This window comes from Oncorhynchus nerka, linkage group LG14 (genome assembly GCF_034236695.1).
Source record: "Oncorhynchus nerka isolate Pitt River linkage group LG14, Oner_Uvic_2.0, whole genome shotgun sequence".
NCBI lineage: Eukaryota > Metazoa > Chordata > Actinopteri > Salmoniformes > Salmonidae > Oncorhynchus > Oncorhynchus nerka.
In genome coordinates, this window is record NC_088409.1 from 42986974 (window position 1) to 43001339 (window position 14366).

Sequence of the window (14366 nt, forward strand, 5' to 3'; positions counted from 1 at the left end):
AATTATACAGTACACAGATTTCAAATCAACAGAGCGAACTAACTACATGTATTTGAATTACTGGTTTAAATTACAGTTTACCTCATTCCTTGCATTCTCACCGTGTCAGTGTAGGTCCTTCTCTAACAAAGATAAAATAGTGCTTACATTTGTCCTGTTTCACTGCATGTACAAGTAGGTAACCTGTACCAATGTGAGGTTTGAAATGGAAATGTGTTTTTTTGCATATCCCAACTCCTCCTTAGACACCCTCGTAGAATGGGGTCACGGCCAGGGTTCAGCCATTATTCATGACGACCCTGGAGCAATTAGGGTATTAAGCAATTAAGTGCCTTGCTCAAGGACAGATCGACAGATTTTTCACCTTATCGTATCGAGGACTCAAACAAGCAACCTTTTGGTTACTAGCCCAAGTCTCCAACCGCTAGGCTACCTGCCACCCATATGAAAGTACTCTTGAAGGGTGCTACTCAAGATCTATAACACATCTTAGTTACCACAAATACACGTGTCATCTTAGCCCAGGAGAATTGTTGAGCTGTGGTTGAGGGTGATTGGGAGCGTGCCCGAAACCACAGTGGCGGTGGTCGTCCCATGATCCCCTGTGACCTCGGTGAGGGTGCACGTCCAGGTATGATTATGAGAAGGGTGTACAGTTTCGCCTGCCTACCATGCGGACGGTGGACCTAAACAGGGAAGAGAATAGACCTATAAAGCCTTTCCTTTTTTCTTTCTCTCGCTTTTCTCTTTATTTTTCTCTTCTTTTCCATGGGCTAATCTCTTCTCAGGTTTAAGGTATTCCTGGGCTGGGATCTTTGAGAAGGAAACGCGGGGCGGGTAAACATCAGGGCTCTCACTGCGGGGATTAGAGCGCCCATATATCACTGTGACAACCCTCTTTTCATGCGGTGACAGTTTTCCAAGACCCTGCGCCGGGGGGGATCCGGTGACACTTCCTATCGCTGCGGCAGCCATTGATAGGGGATACGATCAGTTTTCACACCGTCAGATCGGTTTACTGCACTAGAGCGTCTCCCAACTCTCACCACCGACAACTTCAGCCAACGGCTTAAATGGTCTGAGTGTTCAGTGTTCACACATCATGGCACACATGTCAGGTGTGCATCTTTGGTCAGGTAGAATAACACCATCGCAACAGGTCTGTGGAGGGGCTTTGATCACAGATCTTTCCACAAAGGCGGCAGTTCATTGTCCGTGACTCCATTTGTTCAGCTTGGGAGAAATCTTTACCTTAGGTAAACATAGGAATGGTTCTGCCACGCTGCGTTCCAGCTGTGGGTGTTGCCTTGAATAACATGAAACCACAGTCATGGCTCCTTTAAGTAGATCAACTTTGGGTCCAAAATACATTTTCTGAAGGCCAATGAGTTGGAGATGAAGAAATTCATAATTTTTATACACTTAAAATGGCACGCATTTATTCATCTTTAAAGCTAAAATACTACTAAAATTGCCATTAATATGTGCAAAAGTGTACTGTGGCAATCCATTCTACTGGAGATAAATATAACTCAACCCCAGACATTCAATTCTCCATTATCCTGTACTGACTTCAGGGGGTGTCTTGTATTCCCCCAGTATGATACATAATAGAAGCATTTCAATTATCTCCATTATTGTTCTTCTCTATCCCTACTTACTGTGGTTGAGAATAACCATTCATTTAACACCAAATGTGAAAACACTTAGGGAGGAACAAGAGCTGTATGCTGTTAAGCAGGTAATTTTGGGGTCACATTACCTCAGACGTAGACTACATTATATTTCTCCTTCTCCTCCTCTCTAAGGACAAAGTCAATACTGAGCAAAAACAGAGAATACAACCAATCAGTAATAATCCTGAAACAACAAGAACATTTAGTTTTGGGGGGGATATGAAGAAATGCAAGGGGCCAACAATAGATCCCTGCGGGACCCCGCATGTAATATCAAAGACATAGTCTCCTAATGCAACAAAACATTGTCGCCCAATAAGATATCAGTTAAAACACTCCATTACTGGTCCTGATAAATATACTACATGGCATTCAGGTTGCAGAGTATACAATGGAGCAATAGTGAAAATGTACTCCACCATCACCAGACACCATCAGGTAATTTCACTTGCAACTTCCTCTTGCTGCAGTAGGGGATCTACACTACCGGTCAAAAGTTTTATAACACCTACTCATTTAAGGGGTTTTTCTTAATTTTTGTACTATTTTATACATTGTTGAATAATAGTGAAGGCATCAAATCTAAGAAATAACACATATGGAATCATGCAGTAAACAAATCAAAATATATTTCATATTTGAGATTCTTCTTTGCCTTGGTGACAGCTGTGCACACTCTTGGCATTCTTTCAACCAGCTTCATGAGTAGTCACCTGGAATGCATTTCAATTAACAGGTGTGCCTTCTTAAAAGTTTATTTGTGGAATGTCTTTCCTTCTTAATGCATTTCAGCCAATCAATTGTGTTGTGACAAGGTGGGGGGGGGGCATACAGAAGATAGACCTATTTGGTAAAATACCAATTCAAGCGCAAATAAGCAAAGAGAAACGACAGTCCATCACTTTAAGATATGAAGGTCAGTCAAAACCGAAAATTTCAAGAACTTTGAAAGTTTCTTCAAGTCGCAAAAACCATCAAGCGCTATGATGAAACTGGCTCTCATGAGGACTGCCACAGGAAAGAAAGATTCAGAGTTACCTCTTCTGCAGAGAATAAGTTCATTAGAGTTACCAGCCTCAGAAATTGCAGCCCAAATAAATGCTTCACAGAGTTCAAGTAACAGACACATCTCAACATCAACTGTTCAGAGGAGACTGTGAATCAGGCCTTCGTGGCCGATTGCTGCAAAGAAACCATTAATAAAGGACACTAATAATAAGAAAAGACTTGCTTGGGCCAAGAAGCACGAGCAATGGACATTAGTTCGGTGGAAATTTGTTCTTTGGTCTGGAGTCCAAATTTTAGATTTTTGGTTCCAACCGCCGTGTCTTTGTGAGACTCTGTGTGGGTGAACGGATGATCTCCGCAAGTGTATTTCAAACCATAAAGCATGGAGGAGGAGGTGAGATGGTGTGGGGGTGCTTTGCTGGTGACACCGACTGATTTATTTAGAATTCAAGGCACACTTAACCAGCATGGCTACCACAGCATTTTGCAGCGATACACCATAGTGTAGGGCATAGTGGGACTAGTGGGACTATCATCTGTTTTTCAAAAGGACAATGACCCAACACACCTCCAGACTGTGTAAGGGCTATTTTACCAAGGAGAGTGATGGAGTGCTGCATCAGATGACCTGGCCTCCACAAATTCCCGACCTCAACCAAATTGGGATGGTTTGGGATGAGTCGGACCGCAGAGTGAAGGACAAGCAGCCAACAAGTGCTCAGCATATGTGGGAACTCCTTGAAGACTGTTGGAAAAGTATTCCAGGTGAAGCTTGCTGAGAGAATGCCAAGAGTCTGCAAAGCTGTCATCAAGGCTAAGGGTGGATATTTTAAGAATATGTTTAAAACTTCTTTGGTTACTACATGATTCCATATGTGTTATTTCATAGTTTTAATGTCTTCATTATTATTCTACCATGTAGAAAATATTAAAAATAAAAACCCTTGAATGAGTAGGTGTTCTAAAACTTTTGACCGATAGTGTATATTATAAGCAAGATAATGTGTTTAATTCCAGTCAGTGAAGGTTTAAAATAACAAATATCCTCACATTCGATTAGATTCTTGGGTGACATTTCACCCCGCGTTCTCCACAGTGGATTTATTGCAGCAGTCCCATAGAATGGCCAAATGTCTTGGCATACGAGGAAATTAAACATGACAAAATCTATACTTACAAATGTCAAAGGGGAAATCAGGCGAGTCTCCAACAATAAGAACGACTGTTTTCAATATGATATTTGAGACTGTATTTACCAGAGAGTAGGTTTACTGATCCTTATCGAGTTCTTACAACAAGAATCCCTCTACATGACTAACTAAAGAATTCCATCTCTAAACAGGGGAATTCGAGAACACCAAAAACAACATCGCTATAACATCGTTTAGAGAGAAAAACACACAACAAAACAGATAGATCAATACACTTCAATTTGTTTTCACACAATGGTAACCTAAGGTTTGCTCTATGTAATGTACAGTATAGGAACTCTACATTGCAATCTTGGTTAGGTTTCCCAGTCACGGAGTTACAATGTCTGATTGAACAGGGCCTTAAGTACATTTGGGATATTGTATTAAATTACAATTCATTAAATACTGTCCAGCCCTTTGGGTGATAGGAAAATGAAATAACACAGAAGCAATGAGTTTAAGTTGTGGATGTGCATTAATATAGATATATTTGTACATATCTGGAGGCCAGGTGGACTGAAATAGGGAGTATTGGCACCCCTTTTTGACAAGTATGAATAAGCCCATCTGGGAAGAATTATCCTCAATATAACAGAAAACATAACACAGTGATTTATGCAAGGTCTTAGTCGGTGTTCCACTATCTGATAAGGATAAGCATTTTCTCATAAAACTGGAACAGGAATGACTAATTAAGAGCATCACTCTCCATAGGTCAGTGGAAGACTCTGGCATGCTGGGAATCGCAGACCAAAGACAGAAACAACTGATAGCGCAATCAAACTCACATGTGAAGTAGGTGCATCACACGCTTCCCCGTAAAGAATGCAAAGCACCTTGTTTTAATAAGATGACACGTTGACGTCAAAGACCGACGGCCGCACGTTGTCAACACTCCAAACAAAATGGAAATCCATCTTCACTCCATTACTCAGGTTGAATTCCTCCTAGCTGATGCTGACACGGCTCAAATCAAAAGAGATGGCTGAAACCTCTCTCGATCTGCCCTGAACAGTGAGGTACTGCCATTGGTTTGTGATGTGTTATTGCTGCCAGGAAATTGAAGCTGTCATTTGTCCAAATAGCTCAATCTATCACAAACACGAAGCTCACTGGCATGTATATCAATTGTTGCACAAACAAGATTGCAACTATTATATAATTATTTGTATTGTTGTTGTTTTTGGGGGGGGGAGTGGGGGGGCTTTTCTATTGTGAGAACATCTGGCTTTTCTGTATCCTTTCCAGCTGTTGCGACCTACTGTTGTGGGTGAGCGCAACGTAGCCACAAGGCAGCAGTAATCCAATCGCTTCAGTAACACATATCCCACCATCTCTAATCCCATGTTAGGAGTGTTTCACGTTCATATAATCATGTAAATTCCGACAGAAACACATTTCAGGTCAACCACATCAACCCTGACAACTCCAGTGAACTTTTGACAGGCCAATGGGGAACCTCAAACACCATCCAGGACAGAGCCTTCCCATGAGACACAGCTGAGGTATGTATGCAGTAAGGGCAAACACTTGAACCAATGTGTGTGTAAGTGCAGCATGGCTTTTTCACACTTGGAGGACATCTTTATCCCTTGCATGTTTATTTGATTAAAAACAAAACAGAATATCTGTCTGAATGGAAAGGTTAAAAGGTTATATTCCACACAAGTAAGCACAAGAACAAACACACACGTCCAACATCTAACACAGACAGAATAATTAGCCTCAAGTCCAAATGCATGAGGAGGCAAGACTCTGGAACAAGGACGTACACAGTTCATTGTGTTATGTTTGGCTTTTTTGAAACGAGCATTCCAGGGGGGCTCTAAATCCATTTGAGCAGGATGTAAGACCAGGCAAATTGAAAAACAATAAGAAAACAAGGGGGCATACCTTTGAGTGATGAAGCTGGATGCCATAGACTAAAATATTTCCGAGCTTGGCTCCTGTGGCGAGCTCCATCATGGCCGCCGGCTCTCCTCCCGTCGGCTCGCTGCCGGACAAACCGTCCTCCGACACGTTCAAATAAACCTATCAAAAGAAGCCCCGCCACACCCAGTGAGACATGCATCTCCTGCCAATAATGACACTCTCTTACAGAGACCGTGAGAATGATTCAACCTTTGGATCAATTGAAGCACATTGTTCAAAACACTCCTAAGAAAGACGTGCTGCGAATGAACAAGCATGTTTATTTAAGGTCCTAGTTTGGGAGGGATGTTGGAGGAGTGTGTTGTGGTATTCGGGGTAAACACACGTCAGATAGGACTCTGGGAGGTAGTAATGCCTCTGGTTCAGGTGGAAAGGCCTCACGGTGTTTATGTAGATAGATGGGCCCATCTTAAGACAGCATTAACCAGCACAGATGAGTCACTTAGTGTGTCATGCATGGGATGTGAAAGCATCTACACTGCTGCTGCAAAACTTAAGATTTCTAATTGGGCTGTTGACTGACGGCTCGACAGGGTGAATTCACTCCATTTATGTCTTCATATACAGGATGTGTGTTGTAAGCTCAATGTCAAATGTGTTAATTCATCTGTTATTAACCTTCTATTATACATCATTATATGACTAAGTCAAGTATTTCTTGAATAAGTAAAGTAAGTCACTTGTCATCTATCACCATCTGTTCCAATTCAAATAAGTGATATTATTGATTTGTTTTGCTGCAGAAGGTGCCAGTTTGGCTTAAGTCTAGACGAGATCATTACCAGGCACATACTAAATCAACTGCCACGCACTCTGTGAAACTCGATTATCTCGCACTCCGATTGCCAGGTCATTGTTTAATGCTACAGACTAAGCCAAGGTTTCCTAAACCTCGGTCCTCAGGGCCCCAAGTGCACATTTTGTTTTTTTGCCCTAGCACTACACAGCTGATTCAAATAATTAACTAATCATCAACTTTTGATCATTTGAATCAGTTTTTTATTGTTAGGGTATAAACAAAATATGCACCCCTTGGGATCTCGAGAACTGAGTTTGGGAAACGCTGGACTAAGCCCTCAAGAAAGAACAACAAGTGCCATCGAACGCCACCCAGATATCCCTCACTGTTGATTTTGCATCCTCGCTTAAGGCGGGGAAATTCTGAGATCGCTCGGTGAGCCAACTCTTGTTTTGAATTCAGCCTCCCACCTCGCTAACTCTGTTTGGATTTAAGCCTTCCCATGATGCTGATGTTCAATGTAGGACATCCTTAAGCTGCCATGAAATCGACTTAGGCTGGGAGTGAATGTATTTTTAATAAGGTGCTGGATGTGGGGGGGTCCTAGGGTTCTCTACCTGTGAAAAGGGCATCTGGTCCACAGTAAGAGCTGTGGGGAAAGCTCAGACACAGATGCATTTACTCTGGTGTGGTGGAGAGTGTTGCTCCCACCCTAATGCAGCCTGGAACCTAGCTCCACACCACTGGATTGGAGCTGTGTGTGTGTGTGTGTGTGTGTGTGTGTGTGTGTGTGTGTGTGTGTGTGTGTGTGTGTGTACACTTGCGTGCACAGAGGTTCACTGAAGACCTAACAAGGCCTTGCAACACAAATCAAGGCAGGCGGTTTAATCAAGTTATCCTGTATGACATTTGCAATGATTAAAACCGAGTTGTTTTGAAGACGTAAAGACTCGCTTAGAGAAAATTCCAGAATGCAACTTCCCCAAGCCCAGTGCACCTTTTTCTCCTCACTTTGTTTTGGCAGTTGTGCTGTTGCCGGGGTGAAAAGGTAAAAATCACAAAAAGTAAACAGGACCTTCCTAACGTAAATGTTTATTTTGGGTTCCAATTAGATCAATTTGCAGGGGGGGGGGGGGGGGGTTCTACTTGGGCTGTCAAGAGTTAATGTTGCTCTGTGGTTGATATTGAAACGAGCCAAACAGTAAGTGAAAGGAGTGAAGTGCTCTCAAGGTGGGGGTATAGGGTTTCTAAACAGCAACATAGTTTTGTCGGAGGGACCAGAGGTAGACTGCAAAGTGAACCTTTTTACAAGCGGAAAAGGGTTGCCTGGCCATGTAGTACATGTACCTTGAGGAAACTAGAGCCTTCCTGGACCAGACGTGTGCTTTAGAAAACACCCAGTGCAAGTTCATTCACAGTGTGGGAAACCTGAATGAGACATGATAAACGTCCACTAAGTCCACTAAGCACAGACAACACCCATATACACAATGTTCTCTGTTAACACTGCTAACTCACCTTGTTCTGAATGTGTGCGATTGTTACTGGGATACTCAAACATCAGAGCGTTTCATGGCCTTCGCAAGCTTACAGTCCATCCTTAAAGCAACATGGCCAACTCACCATAAAGCAAAGTGATCAGTAAGGGGCAAAGAGCCCCAAGCATAGAGAACTGAAGACAGTCTAATTTCCAGTACCAGAACGAGTGTTGGTAAGGCAACTCAATTCATATGAGGCTCTATTTACACATACATCCCCATGTGAACTCAACTCACCCAAATAATGACCACTGGATGCAGGAGTGCTCGGTCTGCCTCCTCCAATGCACTCAGCATTTTTCCAACTTCAGAAAAGCAAGAACTGTTGACCTATGGAGAAAAATGAAAAGCAAGTGTCAGAAAAGAGCGGAAAATTGTTGAGTTGGCTATCTGAACAGAAAAAAAATGTAACGTGCATAACCTTCCATTTCCAACGTGGTAATAACAAACATAACAGGAATAACAAACGATATCCATCATTTTGAAACAGGCTTAGTTATAATATGTTTTCGTAAACTCCTGAAGTGTGAACTTACAGAAACTCGAATAAAGTTCCACTCTTTTGACAGAGATTTGGCATCGTCTCCCATCAAGTCTGAGATCACATCCACCTCCTTGAAGAAAGACACAAAGAAACATTTTACAAAAATACTACATTAAAAAGTGAAATAAACCCAAATAATGATGTTAGTTAATGCTGTTAAATTCCATTGGAATGCAGGGGAGCTCAACTACAGTCCCGGAGGGATTTCCATGCTGGTATTAATTTCTCCCTGGCACTTAATCAATTAATTTCAGCCAGAAAGTCTCAGTCCACACACCTGGTTACCCAATAATAAATGAGTCCCTGATTAGAAGGCAAGGACAAAACCAGCATACATTACGTAGCTCCGGGACTAGAGTTGAACACCATTGATCTTAAGCTAAATTCTCTCCAAGGCTGGATGGCTCATTAGAACAAATGAAAGAGACAGGGAACCAGTGCTGGGATCTCGTTGTCTCTCTGAGCTGGCAGAATGATAAAGGGTACAAAGAAGCATGGAGACAGAATTGTGGACGAGCCAAGTTCAATTTCATTACACTGTAAATCAAATCAAAATTCAGTGCAGTCCAAAATAATAAAAAACATTTTTTGTTCACTGTAATTGTGACCACATTTTAGCTGAGTATATTTCAACAAATGTAGCCCTTGAATACAAATAGAATGAAGCTGTACACCATGTCAGTGTGTCCATTTCATGTCCATCTCTTCTGTTTTCCCAGTAATTCTTCCCTGGTCCTGTCTAACATTTCATACACAAGTGGAAATAAACACAGAAACAAACATCCACGCTCTGTGTTTGTCACTGACTGGGACTTGTACAATTTTAACCGTTTAGAATAACAATGACAGTTGGAAATCTAAGTGGTTACGGGAAACATGTGGAGGGTTATTTGGTCCAGAAAGATAAGTCGCCTGTGGGTTCTGAGGGAAAACCATCAGTCAGAAATGTAGATTTGCAAGATCACATTTTCTGACATGATTTAAACAAGGTTAGTTGGGCATGAAATTCTGGAATGGGATGTTTGTTCAAGAGACAGGAGGTCAAGGACCAACTACAGGACACATCAGAGAGTCCGTGACCGAGGCAGAAATCAAGTTCCAGGCTGCCAGAGGAAAAAAAGAGAACTGCCCCAAACTATGAGTTTCAATTCAGAAAGTGGTAAGATGTTACCACATTGTTTCCTAGTAAAACCATATAAATAGCAAGTCCTATAAGGCTATAAAATAAAGTGTTACCTATTACTTTTTCAAACTATGAGCTGCTTGTTTGAAATGCTGAGAAACTCAGACAAAGAGAAAGGATAGACATGATTTGAATATAGTGCTGAAAGTGTAGTTCAGTGAGCTTTGTCCCGGTCCAGCCCGAGCTGTTCCTCTATCTGGCTGTGTCCATGACTAAATATCTACTAGGTCAAGGTTCATATTTTGGAAAAAGGAGTGATCTCATTCATGTTCTCCAAGATTGTATTTAATCTTGAGTGAATATGAAATACTATCGTATACTAAGCTCAAAATGTTAGAGATAAGGAGAGGATGGAGGTGTTCTCCCTTCATCAGATCCTCCCTTCCTATCATGACATTAATGTCTATTAGATTGGGCTCCGACACAAATTGACTCCGAGCCTAAATAAAAAATAAAAAAAGAGGCAGATGTTTCAGTTGCAGCTCTAATGCATTGTCAGAATTATGTTTTAGTGGTTAAATTCCAATTCCTTAGTCTCAGGAGACTGAAATAAATGTGACACTAATAGGTTTACTTATTAATCAAAAGAATAATGAACGGCTATAAAAGCTTTTTGCTTGAATAACGTCTGGGAATGTCTTTTAAAGGACAAGTGATCTGGGGTTATTGAGGAAAATACTTTTATAAACCTAAAAAAAAAACATTTTATTTGACCAACATGTACAGAACAAGAATTAAAAGTGCTAACAAGAACATTGTTTATAATATATTACATATTAATACAATTTAATGTATATTTTGTATCTTCCACTATGATTATGGGATCACATCCATATTCATCATGCTAGGAGAATCCCCTAATCATATTCTCCCCACAATAACACACACGCTGCAAAATCCTCCACCTGCACACACACATTGTCTGCTCGCCTCCAAGCTCCAGGACAGTTCAGGCTCTTATCCCCTGTATTAGATTCATTAACGGCATTGATCACAAAGCTAATTCCGCCTCCTCCATTATCTCGCCTTTCATCTCCCTCGAACCCCTGGGAAGGATGTATCTGGTCCCAGAAACGCGTGCACCACAACACGACCTTACCGGCCAACCGAGTGAAGGGAACAATGGTTCCAATCAAAGCCAAAGCCTTAGGTTCCTAGGACCCCATACAGTACATCTCAGGGGTCTGCCATGAACCACGACAGCTAGATCCGCTGCCTGTTTGACACGTACTGCCTGATGAAGAGCTTGGCACTGCTTCACAGGAGGATGAGCTGTCTGTGCTTTCCCTGTATCACCAAAACATTTCACCTGCCATGCATTTCCACCCTCTGTTATCAACTACTGAGGGAGGATGTATACACACTTTCCGATATACGTAGGAAGGAAGAGACTCTCGGCGGCAATGTGGGGACGGTACGGTGGGAGGCCGGGGGTGTCTGTTTTAAAACGTATGAGAATGGAGAAGTGCAATGTGATTTGTGGGGACGATATGGCAACCTGTGACCCCTTCACCATGACTGAGAATGAATGGGAGACATGTCATACAGGGACAGTATGGGGAAATAGGGAGCCAGTCAACATGACGGGCGAAGGGTGGCAGTGAAGAGTCATCGCTGAACACTCAATTAATCAGATAATTCCCATGGCATGAACTACATGACTGCCATCTGCTTTCCGTCATGCCGGGAGGTGGAGAGGCAGAGGGGGGATGGAGGGAGGAGGGTGTGGAAGCCTTCAGACAAGCTCCAATATAGGTCTAACAGCAGATGGCAAGTCTAACCGGGGCCCACCCAAGCGGAGCTCACATGGTCTGGGAGAGGGGGGTTGTCGGAGGGGTGGAAGAAACATCAATGTGATGATCGAATGTAAAAATCTCACAAACATTGTAATTGTAATCATAATCATCATCATAATCATCACCATACCATGTCCAAAGCGCTCATGCTCCTCTGCAGAGCGTTGGCCAGCTCTGTAGCCTTTGCAGAGCCACCTGTGACAACACAGGCCGATTGGGAGAGAGTCTCTGAAAAAGAAAGTGTACTTTGACCACTTTTGCTGCAAATCTCCGTTACTTAGCAATGATAATAATCTTTAAACATTGTGATAATTCATTTAAATCATCACCACTCGGGATCCAACTTGATTTACATGGGGAAGTGATGTGCCAAAGACATACACACACGAAGATGTATTCTTGCATACGCTCCCAACACACACTAACAATGAATTCATTCACACACAAAGCTCTCTTGGTATAATTACTATGCTCAATATGTCATAATTCAGTTGGTCGGCCCAGGTGCATACAGAGGTAAAGAGTAGGACTGATGACTTTATGAATGTTTCCCTGACTGTGTAGAGACCATGATGGCTCTACCGTGCCCTGACTTGTATGGATGGCATTCACATCACAGACTGCAAACACCCTCCCTTACTTTCTGACAAACCTAAACAAGACTTCATAGAATAACTTCCTGGGAGAACAATAAAAGACTATTCTATTTCTCGTCGACATCACTCAATTCCATTCTAAACTGGCATTGTCTCACACAGGACAAAAAAAAAATGTGAAAAAAAAACACCTCAGAAAATAGTGTTAAAATACATTAGGTCTATAAAGTATGTGGTTTTTCTGTCGGAGGCAAACGACGATCATGTAAATATTGCACTTAACAGTATAAGTTGTGTATGAAAATATATACAGATACAGTCACATACCTTTGACAATGGACTCCGCTGCAGCCAGATCTCGTTTGTAGGTCACCTACAGGACAAATACAACTTAGTTTAACAACATTTTAGCATAACACCTGCTCTAAAAAGCATTGTTCATTTTAGTGAAAATATATTTAGATTCATAGGCCTTACCCCATTACTGGCTTAGTTAAATGCTATCAAAACCATAAAAACCCTTTACTTTCAGTCATATCAAATAGTATTACATACATTACACAATGTATGAATTCAAATCTGTACTTGTCCCTGTATAACAAACTAGTAATAAGCATACAATTAGAGCTAAGACAACAGCCTAATTTAGGCTTAAAGGCATTGTCCCAAACTGAGTTAGTGTCCCAGGCTGGCTCACCTTCCACAGGGTTGGCGGGCCCTCGATGAGCTTGGCATTGGTGCCACAGTACTGCAGAGCCAGATGAAGGCACTCGGTGCCAAACTCAAAGTCCGACTCACTGCACTATGAGGACAGGACACAAGAAACGTGGGATTGTTGAAGATGCATAACAAATTGAGTTAGTTCCCATTTCATAAAACAGAGTTGAGCAAGTCTTCTAGGGACAAACAAAGGATAGGTCACAAACTCACATCGACCATAGTTACATCTAAACAGATATTTCACCTAGTTGGCTCGGGAATTCTAACTAGTGACGTTTCGGTTATTGGCCCAACGCTCTTAACCACTAGGCTACCTGTCACCCCAAATCAGAGGAGAGTTGAGTTCCTAACACTTTGGCCCAGTGCAGTGAGAACACATTGGAATCAGATTGCCGTTGCTGTAGATCGCATTGCATTGAACATTTGATATAAGCAATGAGCTCATGCCTTTTAAGATATTGTGGTGGACTACAAAGGCTAAATCAAAGTAACTCATGCTACCTGAGATAATATGCGGGCAATATTTTATCAGGATTATTTTTCTCAGGACCCTGGAACTGAAGGAGAAATTACAGGAGAAATATGACTGCGTCCTGTGGTAATTGAACCTGTAGCATTTTCTCCCGGTACAAAGGCGTGCACTGGGGACAGGATAGAGTGTCTCCCCTTTGTCTTTTCAGCCCAGAGTTCTGCCAGACTCAATGCATGTCAAACTACAAATGTGAGGCTCACGCAGGTTTTGGGGGAAATATGTCCTACAGTGCTAATTTGACAGACACCTTACACTTTCCCAACTTTGATGGACACAAGTGGAGAGGGGGTGGGGCACTCCCCATCGTGCCAGAGCCTCTCATTTTCACAAATACACTTACATCACTACAAATTTGTCTTCATTTTCGGTGAAATGCTACTTGACTGGCCTTGACACTCTGCTTCTCTTGCATCCTGCTCTCATTTTCAGAGAGAGTTAAAGCCAAAACCAACAGGGCTCCCTGGAAATCTAAAATTTGTATGTGCCAGGAACCAAAATAACTGCAGACAAATGGGGCTCCAATTGGACCCATACTTCGGCTCTTAGTCAAGTCTTCCTACGTCCTTCAAAACACTGGTATCTGCATCACCATCTAAATCGAGCCAAGGTTCAAATAGCAGAGCTCTGAAGTATCTGGGCTGTTTGAAAAATAAATATGATGAATTTTTAGAGTGACGGATTTGTGATAGACAGAAATTGTTACAACATAAAAGTTATAAGCCTATGTTTTAAGATAAGAATCCACACATTTATGGTTTTGGTCAACGGGCTGATTCCTCACAAATCTAGAAGAAGAAAAAAATATTGGAAGGATTTTCACAACATTTAATCCATAGAAGGGTTCTTTGGAGGAAGGGTTGTTGATCTTTGTAATTTAAAGCACAATTGAGAAATAATTCATTGAAGTTG

At 41.8% G+C, this 14366-nt stretch overlaps 1 protein-coding gene across 2 annotated transcripts in view; it reads right to left on the minus strand.

The window, feature by feature from the left end:
• Positions 1-14366, minus strand: part of LOC115141141 (D-ribitol-5-phosphate cytidylyltransferase-like) — a 32738-nt gene that overhangs the window by 10891 nt on the left and 7481 nt on the right. For both annotated transcript variants that reach the window (XM_029679820.2, XM_029679821.2), the window contains exons 4-9: positions 12903-13007; positions 12533-12578; positions 11740-11837; positions 8623-8700; positions 8324-8416; positions 5771-5908 (exon numbers count right to left, since the gene is read on the minus strand). In XM_029679820.2, the coding sequence (XP_029535680.1) occupies positions 5771-5908; positions 8324-8416; positions 8623-8700; positions 11740-11837; positions 12533-12578; positions 12903-13007 (558 nt within the window). The remainder of the gene's footprint in view (positions 1-5770; positions 5909-8323; positions 8417-8622; positions 8701-11739; positions 11838-12532; positions 12579-12902; positions 13008-14366) is intronic.